The sequence below is a fragment of the Hypanus sabinus genome, chromosome 13 (assembly GCF_030144855.1).
Source record: "Hypanus sabinus isolate sHypSab1 chromosome 13, sHypSab1.hap1, whole genome shotgun sequence".
Taxonomy (NCBI): Eukaryota; Metazoa; Chordata; class Chondrichthyes; order Myliobatiformes; family Dasyatidae; genus Hypanus; species Hypanus sabinus.
In genome coordinates this window covers 105,259,034-105,282,651 of record NC_082718.1, presented here as the reverse complement: position 1 = coordinate 105,282,651, position 23,618 = coordinate 105,259,034, and the positions used below count along the sequence as shown (strand labels likewise).

At 40.1% G+C, this 23,618-nt stretch overlaps 1 protein-coding gene across 2 annotated transcripts in view; it reads right to left on the bottom strand.

The window, feature by feature from the left end:
- Nucleotides 1–23,618, bottom strand: part of sppl3 (signal peptide peptidase 3) — a 190,369-nt gene that overhangs the window by 122,440 nt on the left and 44,311 nt on the right. For both annotated transcript variants that reach the window (XM_059988339.1, XM_059988340.1), the window contains exon 2: nucleotides 5,602–5,679. In XM_059988339.1, the coding sequence (XP_059844322.1) occupies nucleotides 5,602–5,679 (78 nt within the window). The remainder of the gene's footprint in view (nucleotides 1–5,601; nucleotides 5,680–23,618) is intronic.

The following is a 23,618-nucleotide window of genomic DNA, read 5'->3' as shown; positions in this document are numbered from 1 at the left end:
CCCTTCACCCTTTTGATGCCTGCCTCGAACTCAACAATGAGACATTCCTTGTTCCTTTGAACCTATTCCCTCTAAATATGCCTTCTTAGCCTCCACTCAATCTGGAAGTGCTTATGACTTCTTTCCCTCAGATACTGTCCGTGTCCTTCAAATTGTAGGTTGTAAATCTAGTCAGCTCCATCTTGGGCACTAGCCTACAAAGTACCCAGGACATCTTTAGGGAGCGGTGTCTCAGAAAGGCAGCGTCCATTATTAAGGACCTCCAGCACCCAGGACATGCCCTTTTCTCCCTGTTACCATCAGGTAGGAGATACAGAAGCCTGAAGACACACTCAGTGATTCAGAAACAGCTTCTTCCCCTCTGCCATCTGATTCCTAAATGGACATTGAAGCTTTGTGTTGTAATGTGAGCATTATTAAAAGTAAGTTAATACTAATTAGGATAATGGTAATATAGCAATACTCCCATTATGTGAAGCTGTTTTTAAAGAGAGACTGGTTCCGAGGTTGGCAGGGTTTTACTTCTGTTCTTTTTACTTCTGGTGTGCATCGTATATAGTTTCTCTGCAATGCTGTATGGGTTAGTGAAAGCCTCTGTATGTAAATATCGGCCTTGCCATCCCAGATGAAATTGTTCCTTCGGGCACGAAGTTGTCGAGTGGTCCTTTTTCAAAGTAGAAGCTACCACACTTTGGACACTATCTCACTTTTTTCAAAATATACAGTATTTCTGTTTTTACACATTTTTTCCAAGATCTATTCAAAATATGTAATGATTTACTTGTTTATTTATTGTGTTTTATTTTATTTATTATTATTTTTCCCCCTCTCTGCTAGATTATGTATTGCATTGAACTGCTGCTGTTAACAAATTTCAATTCACATGTCGGTGACAATAAAACCTGATTCTGACTCTGAATTTAAGCATTTGGAAAACAATGGCCTAATTGAGCATGGCTTAGCTTTGTGCAGGGCAAGACATGTCTTACTAACTTAATTCAGTTTTTTGACACAAGGTTACGAGAATGATTGTACGAGAATGAGAACAAAGTAGAGCTGTGGATGTTGTCCGCATGGATTTTAGTAAGGTGCTCGACAAGGTCCCTCATGGGAGGCTCATCAGGAGATTAAAATGCATAGGGATCCATGGTGTGTTGGCTGCTTGGATTCAGAACAGGCCTTAAAAGACAGAACATAGTGGTCAAAAGGACTTATTCTAGCTCGGGTTTGTGGTGTTCTGCAGGGATCTGTATTAGGAATTCTGCTGTTAGTGATTATATAATTATATATAAATATAATTTTTTTATATAAAATTTGAATGAAAATGTACAGTTGCAAGAAAAAGTTTGTGAACCTTTTGCAATTACACACATAAAATGTGGTCTGATCTTCATCTACACCACAGTAATAAACAAACACAATCTGCCTAAACTAATAGCACACAAACAATTGTATTACTTCTCGTCAATACTGAGTATACCATTTAAACAATCACAGTCTAGGTTCAAAAAAAGTATGTGGATCTCTGGGGTAATGCTTTCTACAAAAACAATTTGGAGTCAGGTGTTTTAATCAATGAGATACGATTGGAGGTGTCAGTTGTAGAGTTGCTCTGTCCCATAAAAAAGACACACAAAGTCAGGTTATTGACAGAGCCTGCTCTTAAGAAAGATCTATTTATATGTACTGTGCCTCAATCAAGACAACTTTCAGAGTATCTCAGAGGAAGATTTGTTGAGATGCATGAATCTGGAAAAGGCTACAAAAGCATTTCTAAAGACCTGAGTATTCATCAGTCCATAGTAAGAGAAAATGTCTACAAATGGAGGAAATTCAGTAACATTGCTACTCATCATTTCTGCAGAGACCACATCAAGAGCACAACATGCAATGCTGAAGGGATGAAAAAGAACCCAGGGGTAACAGCAAAAGACCAGCAGAAATCTCCAGGGCTTGCTATAGTGTCTGTTCACGTGTTCACTATACGAAAAACACTGAACAAGAATGGTGGTCATGGAAGGACAACACGAAGGAAACCACTGCTCTCTTTAAGAGACAAAATGCTGCATGCCAAGTTTGCAAAAGACTACTTGATGCTCCACAAGGCTTATGGGACAATGCTCTATGGACAGATGAGACATAAGTTAATCTTTTTGGCAGAAATGCACACTGCTATATTTGGACAAAAAAAGCAGTGCACACCACTACCGAAATCTCATCCCAACTGTGAAGCATGGTGAAAGGAGCATCTTGGTTTGGGGCTGCTTTGCTGCCTCAGGACATGGACATCTTGCAATCGCTGAGGGAACAATGAATTCAAAATTGTATCAAGACATTTTACAAGAGAATGTCAGGGTAGTGGTCCATCAGCTGTAGCTTCATAGAAGTTGGATGATGCAACAATAACTGTGCTGTCTTTACGACAGTTATTTAGTTTGTAATATTTCTGCTTAGTAATTCATTCGATAGTATTTTCTAGTTAGAATTAGAAGTGTTTAAAGTATATTCATTGCATGTAAAATATATCGGCATGCGATGACGTCACATCCGGTTTCGCCGCGTCTTGTGGGAAAGTACCGGTTTGAAATTAGCGCGAGGGTGGGGGCTCACCACGAGGCACACCTGAGCAGAAGTTGTTTTGCAGGCATGAGAAATCACAGTGAGAGCAACGCTGTAAGTTAATAGATAATCGATATATTGAACTAAGATGTTAATGCTGATAACGACGGTCGATAATGTTTATGCTTTCGTTAGTTAAAGAGTTGAGGATAGTTTGCATGGAAGTGTATTTAAAGTAGTCAATGGAGCAGGTAAACTCTCCCTGTATACTGCACCTTAGTGTAATGTAGTTATAGTCACCTTTGCAAGTATTTACAATTGAAATGTGATATTAAGGAAGGAACAAATACTGTATCAATCTTGTATTGTTTTATCAACAGTCTTCACCATATGTTAATGTGAAGAGTGAACAGTAAATGGTTAATCTTACTGCGATCTGGTTCTTATTGACAGTGGTTTATCTCGACGTTTAATTCGGCGTTTCGTTACACGCGAAGGAGAACGTTATAATAACAATTATCCAAAACACGAGTAAATCAACAACAGAATGGTTTAAAAAAGAAAATTTGTGGTTTTGAATTGCCAAGTCAAAATCCAGACCTTAGCCCAATTGAGATGATGTGGCTTGACCTGAAGAGGGCTGTTCAAACAAGGTACCCCAATATTGATGAATTAAACAGTGTTATCTGGAAGACTGGTCTAAAATTCCTCCTCACTGTTGCGCAAGTCTGATCACCAGCTACAGGAAATGTTGGGTGCAGGTTATTGCTGCCATTTGATTCTATCAGTTATTAAATACAAGGGTTTGCATACTTTTTTTTAAACCTGGACTGTGAATGATTAAACAATGTGTTCAATAAATACTTGAAAAGTACAATTATTTGTGAGTTATTAGTTTTGGGATATTGTGTTTGTCTATTATTGTGACTGAGCTAAGAGAACATTCTAAGAGTAAATAATGCAGAAAATCAGGTAATTTTTGCGGAAAATTTTCCCTCTTCCACACACTTGTGACCCATTTAAAAGGGTAGTGTACACTTTTGTAATAATTGGTTTGGAATGAAAATATAACTAAAGCAAAGAATTTACAAGTTTCCATTATGAGGCCAAGACTAGTAATGTTTATTGTTATTAATTTTTAAAATGTCTCTCTTCATTTCTGTGTGCTTAAAACATTTTAGATAACATTTTTTTTTAAAGAAATACTGTATTCCCTTAAAATATATCACAATTGGGTAATTTATTATAAATTCATAGACCACTAAATCCTATAATAGCTTAGCTAGTTTCCTGTTGTGTCTCCCAGCTTACTACAGGTACTTCCCAGGCTATGACAGTGTTCCATTTCTATGAACTGTTCATAACTCAGGCTAAACGGAGTTCCCAGATGGCGGAAAATGCCTGCATTCTTGCGACAGTTGGTAAATCCATCACAACAGCTTCCCAAATGTTCAGCAGTACCAAAATTAAATACGCATAATCACTTGTAGAGGTGGATGTTGATAGGTTCTTGATTAGTAAGGGGAAGGAAAGGTTATAGGGAGAAGGCAGGAGAACTGGAGTGAGAGGGAAATGGATTAGCCACGATGAAATGGCAGTGCAGACTCAATGGGCCAAATAACCGAATTCTGGTCCTGTCTTATTTGGTCTTTTGGTCTAAATTGGGGAGGACCTGTGCTAGGAAATACCTAGGGAGGTGAGAGTGAACAGTTCTCTTGATAACCAGGGCTGCTGGACGTCCTTCACCCTCTTACTAGAGACAGAAATCCAATGCACCATTTATAATGTGTGAAATCTCTTAATCTCTTTATTCCATTCCTGTTCTAGTGCTAACATTTGAATGGTAACTTAGTCAAACTTGTAATATGGAGAGGGGTTATGGGGAAGCATTACTCAAGCCACTGACAAAAAAACCACTAGGTTTCGGGATTTTCTATTGCCATGCAGCTGATGAGAACTAAAATGGAAGATGGGACTTGGTAGTTTAAATGGTTCAGCATGGACTCGATGGGCCAAAGGGCCTGTTTCTGTGCTATAATTTTCTATGACTCCTATTTACTTTACCACCCAACAGCACTTAGAACAATTTAAGAGCAAACACATCTTTAGGGCATGGAAGAAAATGGAAGCACCCAATGGAAGTTTCTGTAGCTACAGGGTGAGTACGCCAACTCCAGCTAAATGGGTTAAGTGGTGTGGATTGAAACTGGGTCACTGGAACTGAGGTACCAACACTACCTACTGTACCACTGCACTTCCTATCAGATGTTTAGCTTTGTTGGAATTAAAGTCTACTTCCAGTCACCTCAATGTGGGCATGTTGTTTGCAAAAATCCCATCTCCCTAGAATATACCAATGCCTCAAAAGTATATCTGCATTAGCCACAAGTCATACTTTATTCCTAAATACACAAAGTAGTCATTTTCTTAGGAACAGGAGTAAAACCCATTGTGATCTTCCGCACTGTAGCCCATCCACATCAAAGTTTGACATGTTGTGTGTTTAGAGATGCTCTTCTACATACCACCGTTGTAATGAGTGGTTATTTGAGTTAATGTTGTCTCCCTATCAACTTGAACCAGTCTGGCCATTTATGCACTGAGTGGCTACCACATGATTGGTTTATTAGATATTTGCATTTATGAGGTGTACACGTGTACCTAATAAAGTGGCCACTGAGTGCATCTTTGGTGCATGGAAGAAAATGGAAGCATCCAGGGGAAATCCATGTAACTACAGGGAGAGTATGTAGACCCTATACCAACAGCACAGGTGGAGAGTCACTGGAGCTCGGAGGCACTACCACTACCTGCACAGACGTAGGGGTGTGTAGATATCCGGAAATCATAATCTCCTCCCAATCACCTCAACGTGGGTACATGAACAGTCTCTGTATAAATCCTATCTCTCTAGAATGCAAATACTAATGTATTAACCACATTGTATTAACCACATTGCAAATACTAATGTATTAACATGTCTGCATTAACCACATTGTTCCAAATTGTTCCAATACATTGTTCCAAAACATAAATACTTACCTGAAACTTCCATAGACAATGAGTAGAATAGAGATGAGGAAGGTAGAGACTTGACTCGAGTCCACGAGGGAATAAGCCCTAAAGAAGAAAATAAAATTCAAATTACTATGTTTGGAAAAAAATACAAAGCACTACATTATTGTATCATCCTACCTTGGGAATATTTTAACATTATTTCTTCATTGCAGGGTTGAAATAATAGTGAAAGTACTTTTATCAAAAATGCTGCAGTGGTTCAAGAAGCTTTCTACCACCTTAAGGGCAATTAGGGATGGACAGTAAAAAAAAAGCAATTCTTGCCAGCAAATCTCTCGTCTCATAAATGAATTATTCTAAAATACTGACTTCAGCGAACACCCTTGGTGGCTCATTGATCTGTTCCATTGTCCAGCTAAGCAATACTCGCCAGAGGTTCAAGGCCTGTTGTTTCTGCAAAGTTACCTGACTGGAGTAGTAACTGTAATCCCTGGAGCAAATAGGCACAAACATAATTTTATCAGTTCTGATCACTTTATTATAAATGCAGCTGTGAATGAACAGCAAGACTATATCATTGTCCAGCCTTTGCAACCCAGAATGATACATGAATAATTGCTATACATGTCAGTCTTTATTCAGTCTTCAGTCTTTAGGTCAAAAGCTTGAAAGTTCAAGCCCAGTCAATCAAACCACTTCCTCTATGAGGTGAATTCAAAGGATGCTGAAAGATCAGTGTCCCATGCAGCCCCCTGGCAGCACAATTTCATCAACCAAGATGATTAGTGATTTACTGCACTGACAGTTGCACTGCTCAAGTTAACCATTACATTCTCCTACAATGTGAAGCCACTCCATACATTCAAAAAGCACCTGACTACACAAAGCAGTCTTTCAAACATAATTTGTGAAGAGAAAGACAATACGAATCTTTTCTCCGATCATCCTCCAATACAGGCATCCACGTGAATGTTTAATAATGCTGGCCATCCTTCCAAAACAAAAGCATTCCTGCTTAGATCTTGAGTGGTAAATATGGTGTAGAGAATTTGCATTTAACCACAATGTGTAAAAAATAAATGGATAATCTCAAAAACATTAACTAGTGATGACATGGGTTAATTGGGATCCAGACCAGAGTTTGAATCTATGGACATGGACTTGGTGGCCAAAGGCCCTGTGTCCCACTGTTTATGTTCATAACAGCTGTAATTTAATTTACAATAAAGGTAGAGCTAAAACTTGTAAATAACGATGACTATGATAACAGCACCCTTGCCATTTTTGCTTAATATGACCTGGGAAAGCGGTTCTCCCAAAATGCCTGTTGAAAAGACTTAGAAAAAGGTCCTCAATTTAGATAAGTATGTTTCTGACTTATTTCTCTTGTAACAATTCTAATTACTTGTATATATCACGATGCTCTTAATATGCAGCATTCAATGCCCTTTGTATGCCTAAACCAAACTATAAACCTCCTTAAGCAACAAGAACAGGAGCCATTTGGCCCGTTTAGTCTGCTCTGCCATTTCATCATGGCTGATCCATTTTTCCCCTCAGCCCCAAACTTCTGCCTTCTTCCCTATGCCATCATGCACTGACTAATCCAGAATCTATCAACCTCTGCCCTAAATATACATACAGATTTCTCCTCCACAGCTGCCTGTGGCAACAAATTCCACAGACTCGCCATTCTCTAGCTAAATTCTGAAGCTGTGCTCTTAGGTCTTAAGATTCTCCCACCATAGAAAAGATCCTCTCCACGTTCACTCTATCAAGGCCTTTTGCCATTTGATAGATCTCAATGAGATCACCCCTCATTCTGGATTCCAGTGAATACAGGCCCAGAGCCATCAAACACTCTTCAGATGAAAAGCCATTCAATCCTGTAATCATTTTCATGAACCTCCTTTGAACTCTCTCCACTGTCAGTATATCTTTTCTAAGGGGCCCAAAACTGCTCACAATACTCCAAGTGAGGCCCCACCAGTGCTTTATATATAAAGTCTCAACATAACATACTTGCTTTTATAGTCTAGTCCTCTTGAAATGAATGCTAACATCACATTTGCCTGCCCCAGACACAACCTGCAAATTAACGTTTAAGGAATCCTACACAAGGACTCAAGTCCCTTTGCGCCTCAGTTTTTTGTATTTCTCTCATTTAGAAAATAGTCAACTCCTTCATTTCTTCCAAAGTGCATGACCATACACTTCCTGACACTATATTCCACCTGTCACTTCTTTGCCCATTTTCCTAATCTGCCCAAGTTCTTCTGCAGACTCTCTACTTAAAACTGCCTGCCTTGCACCAAACTTTGTATTGTTGTATTGTCAGCAAACTTTGCAAAGCCATCAATCCCATCATCTAAGTTATTGACATATAATGTAAAATTAATCGGTCCCAATACAGGCCCTGGTGGAACACCACTAGTTACTGGCAGCCAACCAGAAAAGGCTCCCTTTATTCCCACTCTTTGCCTCCTGCCAATCAGCCACTGCTTTATCCATGCTGAAATCTTTCCTGTAATATACATGGGCTTGTAGCTTATGAAGCAGCTTCATCTGTGGCACCTTGTCAAAGGCCTTCTGAAAATCCAAGTAAACAACATCAACCTACCCTCCACTATCAATCCTGCTTGTTATTTCTTCAATGAATTCCAACAGATTTGACAGGCAAATTTTTTCCTTGAGGAAACCATACCAATTATGGTCTATTTTATCATATGCCTCCAAGTAGCCCGAAATCACATCCTTAACTATCAACTTCAATGTCTTCCCAAACACTGAGGTCAGACTAACTGGCCTATATTCTTCTGCCTCTCTCCCTTTTTGAAGAGTGGTGTGACATTTGCAATTTTCCAGTCCTCTGGAACCATTCCAGAATCTAGTGATTCTTGGAAGATCATTACTAATGCCTCCACAATCTCTTTAACCACCTCTTTCAGAACCCTGGAGTGTACACCATCTGGTCCAGATGACTTATCTAATTTCAGGCTTTTCAGTTTCCCCAAGAATCTTCTTCCCAGTAATTGTAAGTTCATACACATGACCCCTGACACTTAGAACTTCCACCATGCTAGTAATGCCCTCCAGTGAAGACTGATGCAAAATACTTGCTCAGTTCATCTGCCATTTCCTTGTCCCCAATTACGACTTCTCCATCATCATTTTCGAGTGGTTGATATCCATTCTCACCTCTCTTCTACACCTTATGTATCTTAAGAAACTTCTAGTATTCTATATGGTATTATTGGCTAGCTTACTTTTGTATTCCATCCTTACCTTCTTAATGACTTTTTTGGTTGCTGGTTTTTAAAAGCTTCCTAATCTTGTTACTTCCCACTAATTTTTGCTCCATTATATACCCTCTCTTTGGCTTTTGCATTGGCACTGACTTCTCATTAGCCACAGTTGTGTCATATTGTCTTTAGAATACTTCTTCCTCTTTGAGAAGTCTATATTCTGTGCCTTCTGAATTGCTTCCAGAAATTCTAGCCATTGCTGCTCTGCCATCATCCCTGCCAGTATTCTTTTCCAATCATTTCTGGCCAACTCCTTTCTCAGGCCTCTGTAATTCTCTTTACTCCACTGTAATACTGATACATCTCACTTTAGCTTCTCCTTCTCAAATTTCAGGGTGAATTCATTTACATTATGATCTTTTACCTTAAGCTCTCTAATCTATTTGGTTCATTGCACAATACTCAATCCAGAATAGCTGATCCCCGAGTGGGCCCAACCATGAGCTGCTCTTAAAAGCTATTCTATAGGCATTCTAGAAATACCCAGACTTGGAATCCAGCATCAACCTGATTTCCTCAATCTACCTGCATACTGAAATCTCCCATTACTATTGTAACATTGCCCTTAAGGCATGCACTCTCTACCTCCCATTGTAATTTGTAGACCACATCCTTACTACTGTTTGGGGGGGGGGGGGTCTGCATACAATTCCCATCAGGGTCTTTCTACCCTTGGATATTAATCTCCCAGCCATAATTTTTTTTCAGTCACGATCCAGTGATGCCTACATGATACATGACAATCTGTAGCTGTGCTACAAGTTCATCTACCTTATTCTATATACTGTACCCATTCAAATATAAACACCTTCAGTCCTGTATTCACTCTTTTCGATTTTGTCCACCATTTGCATTGCAACTCATCCTGCTGACTGCAATTTTGCCCTATCATCAGCCTTTCCTTACTAGGAGTCTCACTACACATTCCCTCTGTTTGTAAACCATTTGCTTCATCTTCAGCACTATCGCTGCTCCCATCCCCCTGCTAAATCAGTTTAAACCCACCCAAACTACTCTATAGCCAACCTGCCCACAAGGATACTGGACCCTCTCGGGATCGGGGTAACTCGCCCCTTTTGTACAGGTCATAGCTTCCCCAGAAGAGATCCCAATCATCCATAAACCCAATCCCCTGTCCCAGTTCCTCAGACATGCATTCACCTGCCAAATCAATTCTACTCTAACACTCAATGGCACATGGCACAGACAGCAATCCCGAGATTACTGCCCTGGAAGTCCCGGTTCTCAGCTTTCTATCTTGCTCCCTAAAATTTCTCTTCAAGACCTCCCCACCTTGTCTACCCATGTCATTGGTACCAATATGCACCAAGAATTCCAGCTACTCACTGTTGCCCTTGAGATTGCCATGGACCAGATGTGAGAAACCCTATACTAGTACCAGGGAGGCAACATACCACCTGGATGTCTCTATCACGCCCCTAGAACCTCATCTGATCCTCTAAGGAATCTCCTATCAACACTGCAGTCCTCTTTATCTCCTTGCTCTTCTAAGCCAAAACACCAGACTCAGTGCTAGAGAGCTGGTCACTGTGGCTCCCCTCTGCTAGGTCGTCCCCTTCAATAGTATCTAAAGTTGCATTCTTATTATTGAAGGGAATGCCCACAGGTGTACTCTGCACTGGCTGTGCATTTCCCCACTTTCACCTGACAGTCACCCAGTTACCTGTCTCCTGCAATCTAAGAGTGAATACTCCCTGTAGCTCCTGTCTGTAGCTGCAGCTTCAGTTCATTGCACCTGATGCAAATATTTACCTGGGAAACTGGATGTCTCCCAGACTTCCCACAACCACACATAGTACATAACACTGCCCCGGAGCCACTCTCATTATTGAACAATGGCCTGGCTGGTGAGGAATGCACAAATAAGCACAGAGAGAGAGAGTAACTTACAAGACAATGTACCTCACCCAAAACTGATCTCTGAGGCTACATCCACACTAGACCTGATAATTTTGAAAACGCCGGTTTCGCGTAAAAACGATAGGCGTCCACACTATGCGTTTTTAAAAATATCTCTATCCACATTGAAATGGAAATTTTGTTGAATCTCCTCCTACTGGGCATGCGCAGGACACATCTACCAAAAACAAGTGACATGTTTGGTGTTGAATCTCACTGTGAAAGACAGTGCGTGATTGTTCAGTTACAGACTAGAAAAACTTAAATGACGGGCAGCTGTTGGCTCTCGCGCAGGAAGATTTAAAAGTAAATAAAAAACAAATACTGAAGCATATGGAGGCAACCGACAGGGAGCTCACAGACTGTATGACCTGGCTGACGACGAACATTGAAAAACTGACTTTCTGTTCCATTAATAAAGCACCTTGTTAAATGTGTAAAACATGTCTGCATCAGTATTGTCGTGTATTTCCATAAAATGTTACATTAGGCTGTTACACATCTATTGTCAGAGAAGTACTTGCATAAATAGGTAAACCACCTTCATACAAGCAAGGACAGAAAACAGGGCAAAGTGAGTACAGTATACTTATTTATTCAGTAAGTTATGGGTCAAAGTATTTGGTGAGTACACTTCTAACTCTTCTGGCTTCAGTCTTGTTGCTGTCTGTTCTGAAATTGTTAGGTTGTGTTCAAGAAAACAATAAAACAGCGCGCTGCCGCCTGACAGCATTTTCAGAAGTTTCGGGTTACCCCATCCACACTGATCTGCCTGAGCAGCGTTTTCAAAAATACCCACCCTGGAAAGAGTTTCTGAAAAGCTCCGGTTTCGGGGGCCATTTTAGTGTTGACAGAGGGTAAAAACAAAGAGTAAAAGCTTCGGTTATGGATTTATCCGGTGTAGTGTGGACTTAGACTAAGTCAGTCACTCTAAAGATTGGCACACTCAATAGAATGGCTGCTCTGCTTGAACTTGAACTCTTACTTGCCCTTTCTGATGAATCCCTCTTGCTGACTAGTCACTCCTCTTTTTATGCAGCCCTGGTGTGGACTGTCCAATTCAGAGAAAACTAACGCAAAGCTCTGCTTGTAAATCTTGAACATGGACATGACTGAAAAGTAGCTCTTTCTATGCAATGCCTCTTGCTGTCTGATTGCTCCTCAACTCAAAGGAAATGCCGCAAAACTCTTGCCTTTGAAATCTCGATTGCCCTCCTAATTAAAAGATAGCCCTTTTTCCACAGCCCTAGTTTGTATTGTCCTATGTGGGCACGTTATTATTTTGAAAAGCAAAGGAGTTGTGAACAAATAATTCTGTTCAATGTCTTTTTAATGTGGACACATTTTAAATTATTATAATATCTGAAATAAATCTCATCATAACTCAAGCCTAATGGAGCAGTACAGACTGAACAATATTTTCAAAGTAAATTTATCAAAGTACATATGTCACCATATACAGTTGCAAGGAAAAGTTTGTGAACTCCGTGCAAATACCTGGATTGTGTATTAATTACTCATAAAATGTGACCTAATCTTCATCCAAGTCACAATAATAGACAAACACAATCTGCCTAAAGTAATAACATGCAAACAACTGTACTTCTCATCAGTACTGAGTACACCAGTTAAACAGTCACAATCTAGGTTCAATAAAGCATGTGAACCTCTGGGATAATGTCTTTGGAGTCAGGTGCTCCAATCAATGAAATAAGATTGGAGATGTGGGTTGTAAAGGTGCCCTGCTCTGTACAAAAAAAAAACACACAAAGTCAGATTACTGACAGTCTGCTCTTTTCAAGGAAGATCTGTTTATGTGCACCATGTCTCAATCAAAACAACTTTCAGAGGATCTTAGGGGAAGAATTGTAGAGATGCATGAAGCTGGAAAAGGCTACAAAAGCATTTCTAAAGACCCGAGTGTTCATCAGTCCATAGGAAGAGAAATTGTCTACAAACTGAGGAAATTCAGTCCTGTTGCTACTCTCCCTAGGAGTGGGCGTCCTACACAGATCCACATCAAAAGCACAACGTGCAATGCTGAAGGAGGTGAAAAAGAACCCAAAGGTAAAAACCTGCAGAAAACTCTTAGAACTTGATAAAGTCTCTGTAAGAAAAGCACTAAACAAGAATGGTGTTTATGGAAGGACACTGAGGAAACCACTACTCTCTAAAGAAAATAAAAATTGCTGCACGTCAAGTTTGCAAAAGACCAGCTGGATGTTCCATGATTATGGGACAATGTTTCTGTGGACACACGAGACAAAAGTTGAACTTTCTGGCAGAAATGCACACCTCTATGTTTGGGGGAAAAAGGGCATCATGGTTTGGGACTGCTGTGTTGCCTCAGAGCCTGGACAGCTTGCAATTGTTGAGGAAACAATGAATTTCAAATTGTATCAAATTTTTAAAGGAGAATATCAGAGTAGTGGAGCATCACTGAAGTTTAATAGAAGTTAGATGGTGCACCAAGACAATGATCTGAAACACTAGAGTAAATCAGCAACCAAATGGTTTAGAAATAAGTACTGTAAATTCTTGCTTGGTAATGGCCAAGTCGTCAGAGTCCAGACCTTAACCCAATTGAGATGCTGTGGCATGACATGAAGAGAACTGTTCATGCAGGGCATCCCAGAAATGTTGATGAACTGAAACAGTTTTGTGTGGAGAAATGGTCTAAAATTTCTCCTCACTGTTGTGCAAGTTTGGTCAAGCAGCTACAGGAAATATTTGGTGGAGGTTACTGCTGTTAAAGGAGGTTCTACCAGTTATTAAATACAATGAGTCACATACCTTTTCCAGACTGTGAATGTTTAAACAATGTGTTCAATAAAAGACATGAAAAGTACAATTGTTTGTGTCTTATTAGTTTAGGCATATTGTGACTTACATGAAAATCAGATCACATTTTATCAGTAATTAATGCAGAAAACCAGGTAATTGCAAAGGGCTCACAAACTTTCTTGTAACTGTACAACCTTGAGATTCATTTTCTTGTGGGCAAACTCAATAAATAAATAACAGAATCAATGAAAGACCGTACCAACTTGGGTGTTCAACCAGCATGCAAAAGACAGCAAACTGAAAATACAAAAAGAAATAATAGCAAAACAAAATCAATAAATATTGAGAACATGAGATGATGAGTCCTTGAAAGCAAGGACTCATTTCAATGATGGGCTAGTGAAGTTTTAAGTGATGATTATTATTAGCATTTTTCAGCCAATCAGAGCTGGACTAGTGCTGCCTATAACTTGAAAATGAAAGACAGGAAAATGAAAGTCCATACAGTAAGTATGGACAAAATTCATTCTTTATTCTTCATTGTTCCCCATAATAGAGCATAAATGATGCTCTATTTGAATCGGTCCATACTTGGAATAGTAGTACAGACTGACTGCCTCCTCAGACACAATATAATTGTAATTCTAAGATAATGACTTCACAATTCATTAGTGTTAACTTCAGGTCTTTTTATTGCACAAAAATTCAAGCCACTACTGTGGACAGTACTCAACTACAAGAGACCAACTGAGAACAAAATTTGTTCTCAGAAAAGTGATGTTTGATAAATAAAATCTTTACATGCTCCAAATTCTGAATTCACACAACATACATTAAAATACACAAATATCTTGAAAACATTAGCTCCTAGTGCAGAATTGTTTGATGCATCTAATCATTTTTGATCCAACCAAGCTTACAGAAGCTATAATATTCTTACACATCACACAAAACAATAGACCAGACTAGTGCAGGCAAAATATCAGAATGAACAAGAGTTTGTGCAGTATTCCTCTGTCAATCTAAAAGCTGGTTAATCTGATGAAAAACATCATTAAAAACAGCAGCCTGAGGAGCTTCTTAATCCTTAATTGCCTTAGTGCTAAATAGATTTTAAGGAACAGCTTTCCATAAAAATAATTTCAATATTTATTCCTTCTGAAGGTCAAACACTGTGTAACTTGAACAAAAAAAACTTAATTATTTTTGGCGATAAGACAGTAAAAGAGCATTTAGTGAAAAAGTATCAGTTTGGTACTGATGGAATAGGGTGGCTCAAACTACAAACAGCTCCAATACAAGGCGCTAAAACGAATGCAAAATTATTCAATTAATAAAGTCACAGTATTTCCTTTGTTTGCTTCTCCCAATCTTTCTGGGCCCCATATAATACACAGAGAACAGTAATTAATTGACCTGAACTAATATACCTAGTTTGCTGTAGAAACGTACTTATGGAGACAGAAATGACAGGGTTCCTTCCTAACAGTGGTTTGTATACAGAGCCCTTTCCAAGTTGGAAATGAACAAAAACTGTGTGGGAGCGAATTACAGAAAAAGTTGTGGCGGGGGTGTGTGCAAGAATAGGAAGAGTAGCTGCCAGCCGCGGGCCTCACTGATTCAGCGTGCGAGTCTGCCCAGTGCTCACAGCTCTGCTCAACTCAACCTTGCTCCCAATTGTTGTAGATCGGGGACTGAGGTGGGAAGATAGATGTCCTGCTTCCACCCGGCAGATGCCTGTACCCCAAAGATCCAGCAAATCCATTCCACCAGTCTTCAAATAAATGTGGCATTGATTTATTTGTTCTTCCACCATTTTCCCAAATGGAAGCTATTTTATTCCACATCTCAGATTTTACTATAACATACTATATTTATACTATAAATATATACAATATTTTATGATAATTATATTATAAGTATATTATATTATATATTATACATTATATTATAAATATATTATATAAATTATATTATAAATTTTATAATAATTTATAATATATAAATATATACTATAATATATAGTAATTTATACTATAAAGGCAATTTTCTGTAACCCAGACAGCTGTAACAGAGGGTCACCCTGCTTAACACTGAGAATATGTTCCTCTGAGGTGGAGTACTACGTAAATTAGTCCTATGCAGGGTCATTATAATATGATGTAAATAGACGTGTGTGCCTGATTTAAAAAAAATCAAACCAGAGATATCTGATATTTTATGTATACACAGTAATTCGTGGAGTAACAAACACACAAATAGGCCTAACCTATACATCAGTGGAGGGAAGTAGGTGGTGGCTACATCTTGGGGGGGGGGTGGTGGAGAATGGGGAGAACTGGGCTCTGGGTCCTCCTCTAACTTTGGCTTCTTCTTCAAGTAGGGTGTTGAAATTTGACTCCTTTTCTTAAGTTTCCTTTCATGAAGCAGTTCTTGGTCACAGGAATTCATGTTGAGAACACCTCTCTTTGCCTTATTGCTTCGCACCCAGTCAGAGTCATTATCGATGAACTGGTCCATGACCTGTGTGATCATGGTGATGCTGGTGCTGCCAAATTTTGTGGTGAGGTTTCTTGCTGGAGTATCCTCTTCTCCATTCGTGTCCTCAGATTCACCCAGACTGTGTTGCTCTGCCAATTCTCAAAGCTCTTTTTATTAAGGATCTTGCTGTCTACACTATCCATTTCACCAGATATGCTCTGGTTTGTATATGCTCCGCTATTGTTCAAATTTATCAAACTAAGCTCTGCTGGCTGTGAGTGTTACTGATGTATCTTCTGTCTGCATTTTTTTTATATAATTGTTCTGATCATCGATGTAGCCAATTTCAGAGGCACCAACATCAACCTGATGAAAGTTGCAGACAGCTTTCCAAACATCATGGGTGAAAAAAATGGAATATATTGGCGAGGGATCAAGACTGTTTACAAACGCAGGGGAGGCAGAGTGTGAACTGTTATGTGATTAGCTGAGTGGCTCAGAGCATATTTAAAGCGCTCTCATTGGCTGTCTGAATGTTTACTGAAATGGCCGCTGTGCTTGAGAAATTTTAAGTGTTGTTTAGAATGAATTTTTGTCATTTAAAAAGATTTCAATAAACAATTGAGTAACCATGTTGTAATGAATCAGCACTGTGCGGGGTAACATTATGAAGGGTCTGAGTGTATAACACAATTTGCCACAAGAGACAATGTTTCGGCATTTGAAATAATTCAGCAAACTGAAAACTACAAATTCTGTCATTATCAAAGTAACTGTGCAGCTAATAATCCTGCCACTTCAACTTCAGTCTAGTATTTCATTAGTTATACTGAAGTTACATAAAGGAAACAATTTTGAGCTCTGTAATGTGGTAACAACTGACCACACTGGGAATGACACAAGACAGATAGAAAGATTACACAAGAGTTGGCCAGTAATCAAGAAGCAAAAAACTGCAGACTAAAATTTATAAAAGGTCTGACAGCATCTGTAGGGTACAACAGAGTTAATATTTCACATCAATTTGCTAGTCAGTTGTCAAGTAATAAATCTTTACTGCCTGACTGTATGTTCTGCTGGATCATCACTTATCAGCGCAGGATAACACTAGCTTGTAACTCATTCTTGTCGACTTCTATTCATATATACTATTAAGTTCAAAAACATTTAGCTACACAACTTAGGCAATTATTTATTTTCAGGATGAAATACAAATTATGTTACCCTTTCAGACTAGGGGAAATGTTAACTTCTGTCAGCAGTGAGGCAACAAGTGATGAAAATACAAGTTATCTTCTCCAATGAGGGCAATAGGGATTGAGAGAGCAAAAACAGAGGCTACTGGAGAAGGAACATATATAACTATAAAACCCGCTGATAAGGGGGGAGCTGTTGTTGTCTGGCGTACTGACCTCTACCTGGCTGAGGTACAGCGACAACTCTCTGATACCTCTGATTTACCCCTTGATCATGACCCCACTAAGGAGCCATTGTCTCCTATACCATCTCCAACCTTATCAGCTCTGGGGATCTCCCATCCACTGCCACCAACCTCATAGTTCCCACACCCCGCACTTCCCGTTTCTACCCCTTACCCAAGATCCACAAACCTGCCTGTCCAGGTAGACTTATTGTCTCAGCTTGCTCCTGCCCCACCGAACTCATTTCTGCATACCTTGACACTGTCTTATCCTCCCTTGTTCAATCTCTTCCCACCTACGTTCGTGACACTTCTCACGCTTTGAATTTTTTCAATGATTTTAAGTTCCCTGGCCCCCACCACCTTATTTTCACCATGGACGTCCAGTCCCTATATACGTCCATCCCCCACCCAGACTGTCTCAAAGCTCTTCGCTTCTTTTTGGATTCCAGACCTAACCAATTCCCCTCTACCACCACTCTCCTCCGTCTAGCAGAATTAGTTCTTACTCTCAATAATTTCTCCTTTGGCTCCTCCCACTTCCTCCAAACCAAGGGTGTAGCCATGGGCACCCGCATGGGTCCCAGTTATGCCTGCCTTTTTGTTGGCTTTGTGGAACAGTCCATGTTCCAACTCTATACGGGTATCTGTCACCCTCTTTTCCTTTGCTACATTGACGACTGCATTGGCGCTGCTTCCTGCACGTATGCTGACCTCGTTGACTTCATTAACTTTGCCTCCATCTTTTACCCTGCCCTCAAATTTACCTGGTCCATTTCTGACACCTCTCTCCCCTTTCTTGATCTTTCTGTCTCCATCTCTGGAGACGGCTTATCTACTGATATCTACCATAAGCCTACAGACTCTCATAGCTACCTGGACTATTCCTCTTCCCACCCTGTCTCTTGCAAAAATGCTATCCACTTCTCACAATTCCTCCGTCTCTGCCGCAACTGCTCTCAGGATGAGGCTTTTCATTCCAGGACGAAGGAGATGTCTTCCTTTTTTAAACAAAGGGGCTTTCCTTCTTCCACCATCAACTCTGCTCTCAAACGCATCTCTCCCATTTCCTGCACATCTGCCTTCACCCCATCCACCCGCCACCCCACTCAGGATAGGGTTCCCCTTGCCCTCACCTACCACTCCACCAGCCTCTAGGTTCAACGTATAATTCTCTGTAACTTCCTCCACCTCCAACAGGATCCCACTACCAAGCACATCTTTCCCTCCCCCCCTTTCTGCTTTCCGCAGAGATCACTCCCTATGCGACTCCCTTGTCCACTCACCCCCCCCCCCCCCATCCCTTCCCACCGATCTCCCTCCTGGCACTTATCCTTGTAAGCGAAACAAGTGCTACGCCTGCCCTTACACTTCCTCCCTCACCACCATTCAGGGCCCCAGACAGTCCTTCCAGGTGAGGCGACACTTCACCTGTGAATTGGCTGGTGTGGTATACTGCGTCCGGTGCTCCCGGTGTGGCCTTTTATATATTGGTGAGACCCGACGCAGACTGGGAGACCATTTCGCTGAACACCTACGCTCAGTCCACCAGAGAAAACAGGATCTCCCAGTGGCCACACATTTTAATTCCACGTCCCATTCCCATTCTGATATGTCTATCCATGGCCTCCTCTACTGTCAAGATGAATCCACACCCAGGTTGGAGGAACACCACCTTATATACCAGCTGGGTAGCCTCCAACCTGATGGCATGAACATTGACTTCTCTAACTTCCGTTAATGCCCCTCCTCCCCTTCTTACCCCATCCCTGATATATTTAGTTGTTTTTTTTCTCTCTCTCTGCCCATCACCCTGTCTGTTCTCCATCTCCCTCTGGTGCTCCTCCCTCCCCCTTTCTTTCTCCTGAGGCCTCCCGTCCCATGATCCTTTCCCTTCTCCAGTTCTGTATCACTTTCACCAATCACCTTTCCAGCTCTTAGCTTCATCCCACCCCCTCCGGTCTTCTCCTATCATTTGGCACTTCCCCTTCCCCCCACTACTTTCAAATCTCTTAGTAGCTCTCCTTTCAGTTAGTCCTGACGAAGGGTCTCGGCCTGAAACAGTGCTTCTCCCTATAGATGCTGCCTGGCCTGCTGTGTTCCACCTGCATTTTGTGTGTGCTGTGTGGAGAAGGAACATTACTGTTGCACAACAGACAACTGTTCTGTTATCTGTTCAATATCCTATATAGCAGCAATTTACACCCAAACTGAAGGGCAAGACAAAACAGGAACTTTAATAGTTTTGAAATTTATTAAGCTGGTTATAGAACATAACAGTTAACAGCCTTTAATACCTGCCCCCAATTTCTCTGCTCTACCATGAAACACTGACGTGTATTTTGACTTTAAATAATCTGATTATTGCTAGGGGTTGTGCAAGATTAATTCAGATTATTCCTTCTGAAAGCAATAACTTTACAATTTCAACTGCCTATTTACAATCCTACACAGTAACATGACAATTAAAATGAAAATTGAAATGAAATAACATAACAATAATAAACCACAAAATAAATGCTAGCCAAGACTGAACATATTACGATATGGATCATTATCAATGACAGCAATGTGCACTAACACAGATAGAAACCTCAATCCTTACCCATCAACTATTTTCAGCCAGGGGATCAATCCTAGCTCAAGACGAGCTGAGAAAGACATGCCTAATACTGTTGAAATACCAACCTGTGAAGCTGCATTACAAGATCGGATGCATGCACAAGCAGGCGAAGCTAAACTAATCTCACAACCAGGTCACACTGAAGCTTTGTAGTTCTACATTTAGTTATGAATGGTAGGAGGACAATTAAACAACTGGCAGGAGAAAAACAGCTTCAATAATGACCTGTTCCAGCAAGTGAATTCTAAAGGCAAAAATAAAGCATTCTCAATCATGTTAAAGCAGGTGCCAAATTAATGACCCATCTTGGCTTCCTCCTGAGATTCTGAGACAGTCACAGAAGCCAGACTTCAGCCAATTCCATTCAGACCACATGGTAACAAGAAACAGCTGTGAACACTGGAAACAGTAAAGGTTATCAGACAGACAATATCTCCACTATAATACAAAAGAACCTGTGATCTAGAATGAGCTGTAACACTGCCCAAGCTGCTCTAGTACAGTTCCAACAACTGCACCTAACGAACAATATGGAAAACCACACAGATCTCAGCCACTGCAAGAGAAAATCCAACCCAATGAATTACAGCCCAAATGGTCTACTCTCAAACATCAAAGTGTTGGAAGTTATTGCTAACAATAACAAGACTGATTCACCAATGGCCTGGTCACTGATCCTAAGATTGTGTTTTGCCAGAATCTCTTAGATCCAGACCTTCTCATGGTCTTGGCCCAAACATGAACCAAGGAACTACACTCCAGAAGTGTAGTAAAAATAATTATTTTTGATTTCATAGCTTAATTTGACCAAAATAGGCAATAAACCCTGGTAAAACAGATTAACAGACACTGGTGGAAAGAAACACTTCTATGGTTGTGGCTTTTGGAGATCATTCATCCCATCACCAGAATAAACCGAATAAACCGAAGTATCGATGGTCAGAATTTCAGGGCCAAGGATCTTGGAGAATGTATGATGCAGCAGATAAAGCATCTGTATGATGCTGCAGATAAAGGGAGTACGGAAACCATGGGTGATTTGAAAGGAAAACAGAAAGAAATTAAAGCTTTACTAGATGACTAATTAAGTTAGCAAGCACATGAGTAAGGGTTGAGCTGGATTTGGTGTGCAAAAGCCAAGCAACATTTTGAATGAGCTCAGGCTTAGTATGTGAGAAACTGACTAAGAGTACAGCAATAGCTCTGTCAACAAGCAGCATCAGTTTCAATTGCTTATCACTGAAATTTTCAAGGCACAGTACGAAAGAACAAGTTGGCAATGCTAATTCTCCCACTAACCTTGCCCCGTTGCCTGGTTAGTTACTCCTCCTGTTCTGTCCCTGGTCTAGTTTCCCCAGTAGTTCACACACTTTCCCTCCCATTCTGTAGTTCATTTACAAACCCCAACAATAAAACAATTGCAAGCTTGGCTAATCAAAATAATCCCTTCAGTTAATGTGCTCTACTGGTTTATACCTCATAAGAACAAAGATTCTAGGCAGATGCATTCCAAACAGTTTCTTTATTTTCACTCACACCGTTACATTGGTCTGCAGATAGCAGAATAGCTCCAAAAGACCCAAGGGACAATTTGGGGTGTCCTAAAATAACACCTGGGTTAGTGGGGAGCAGGCGCACCACCCTACACGGATAACAGCACCGGTGGGGTGGCATTATCCTATTATATTCATCTGAGTATGTGGACACTGATCTACAGGTTTAACTAAGGTCCCTTGTAATAATGTGTTGTTGGGGCTTACTTTCTGTTTCTTTTCAAACGGTGACCCTTGTCAGGCACACTTATCTGCGTCTGATAGCGAGGTGTAGCACGCAAATAAAAAGTCTTCTATAAAAAAGACAAACAACATCTGATGAATAATCTCAACAGCTAAATTCCTAAATCAAGTAGATGAGAAAGAAATTGGAGGTTCTGCCTATATAACAGTCGTATCATGCTCACATATTTCATCCATTTAAATCATCCCCAACTTTTTTGAATGAACAATCCAATGTTCTTAAAATGCATAAATGGAAGTATAATTAGAAATTCTTCATCAAAATAAGCGGTTACTTTTGTTTAAAATATTTTACTAGTGATTGTAGCTTTCAAAATGGACACTGAACCCACGAACAGTTAATGTAACTCAGCTTTTTCTCTATATTTATTCATCATGTATTTCACAAATTTCACGACATAATCACAGTGATATTACATCTGACTCTCTTAATATTCTCATTGAGGCTCAATAGGGACTCTCTATTTCAAATTTCCAGTATCAATTACCTGCTTTTTTAAAATATTGGTGCTGTAAACAGACTAAAGAACATAAAGTACAAGCAAATATATTTTATCACAATTATGTCACAAAGATGATTTTTGAAACCTAGGATGAAGAAATTAGACCATCCCCAATTCATCACAAAAACAGCAGAGTCTCTGGTTCTGCTTAGTGCAATCATTGAAAACTGTAAACGTGATAAAGGAATGGATCAACTCAAGCCAGCAATTTTAACCATGACATTATATTGGAAGATTCGCAAGATGCACTGCCAAAGAATGATCTTTAACTAGGTAAAAATGTTTCTTCTCTGAGCAACTTGCAATCATATCTGATCAGAACATTGTAGCCACTGACCCCAACTCCTACAACATAAGCAAGATAATCCTAGGAAACGCAATGTATATTTTCCTCGGTGCATATATAGGATCTAGCCACATAGAAGCACGTATAGCATCAATACAATACAAGAAATAGGACAAAGAGCTGACAGATTCCTGTAGAATGACTTCATAGAAGGGGCTCATATAGGTACATGGAGGTTAGAAAAATAGAGGGCTATGGGTAATCCTCGGTAATTTCTAAAGTAAGGACACGTTTGGCACAGAATTGTGGGCCGAAGGGGCTGTATTGTGCTGTAGGGTTTCTATATAATGGCTAATGAGTAACACAAATAAAGCCTTCACAAACATAACACTGCACTGAAGGTTACAGATATATTTTTAACAAAGGTGACTTAATGTGGCTTTTTATTCTTTGTTATTTAATTTTCTATACGTAAGAATAGCTTTCCCTTTACTTTATAATGCTGATTATGTATATTAAAAGAGTTAAAATGAACCCCCATATGTTCTAATAAATATGTAACACTTGCCCAACAGGCTGGTATATGTCTAGGGGAAAAGGAGTTCCAGCCACACACCAACCCCACCTCCCGTACACGCAGGTGCTGTGAGAATCGAGTTTATGCCTCGCGCCCGCCTGCAGTATCAAACCCACAAATACCGTTACGAAATACACTTTAAAGGGTTTACTAAAATTAACAGAGTATTAAGCAATATATATGCAAGAGAAAAAAACAAAAAGGCGCCAACTTATCAAAGTTCAGTCAGTTTAGTGCACATCGTTGGAGCTCAACCATCAACCACCCGACCCCTTGTCGCTTGCCTCCGACCTCCATGTCTTCGCACCTAGGACCATGCCCGGTGGTCTTCCGAGCAGTGTAGCGC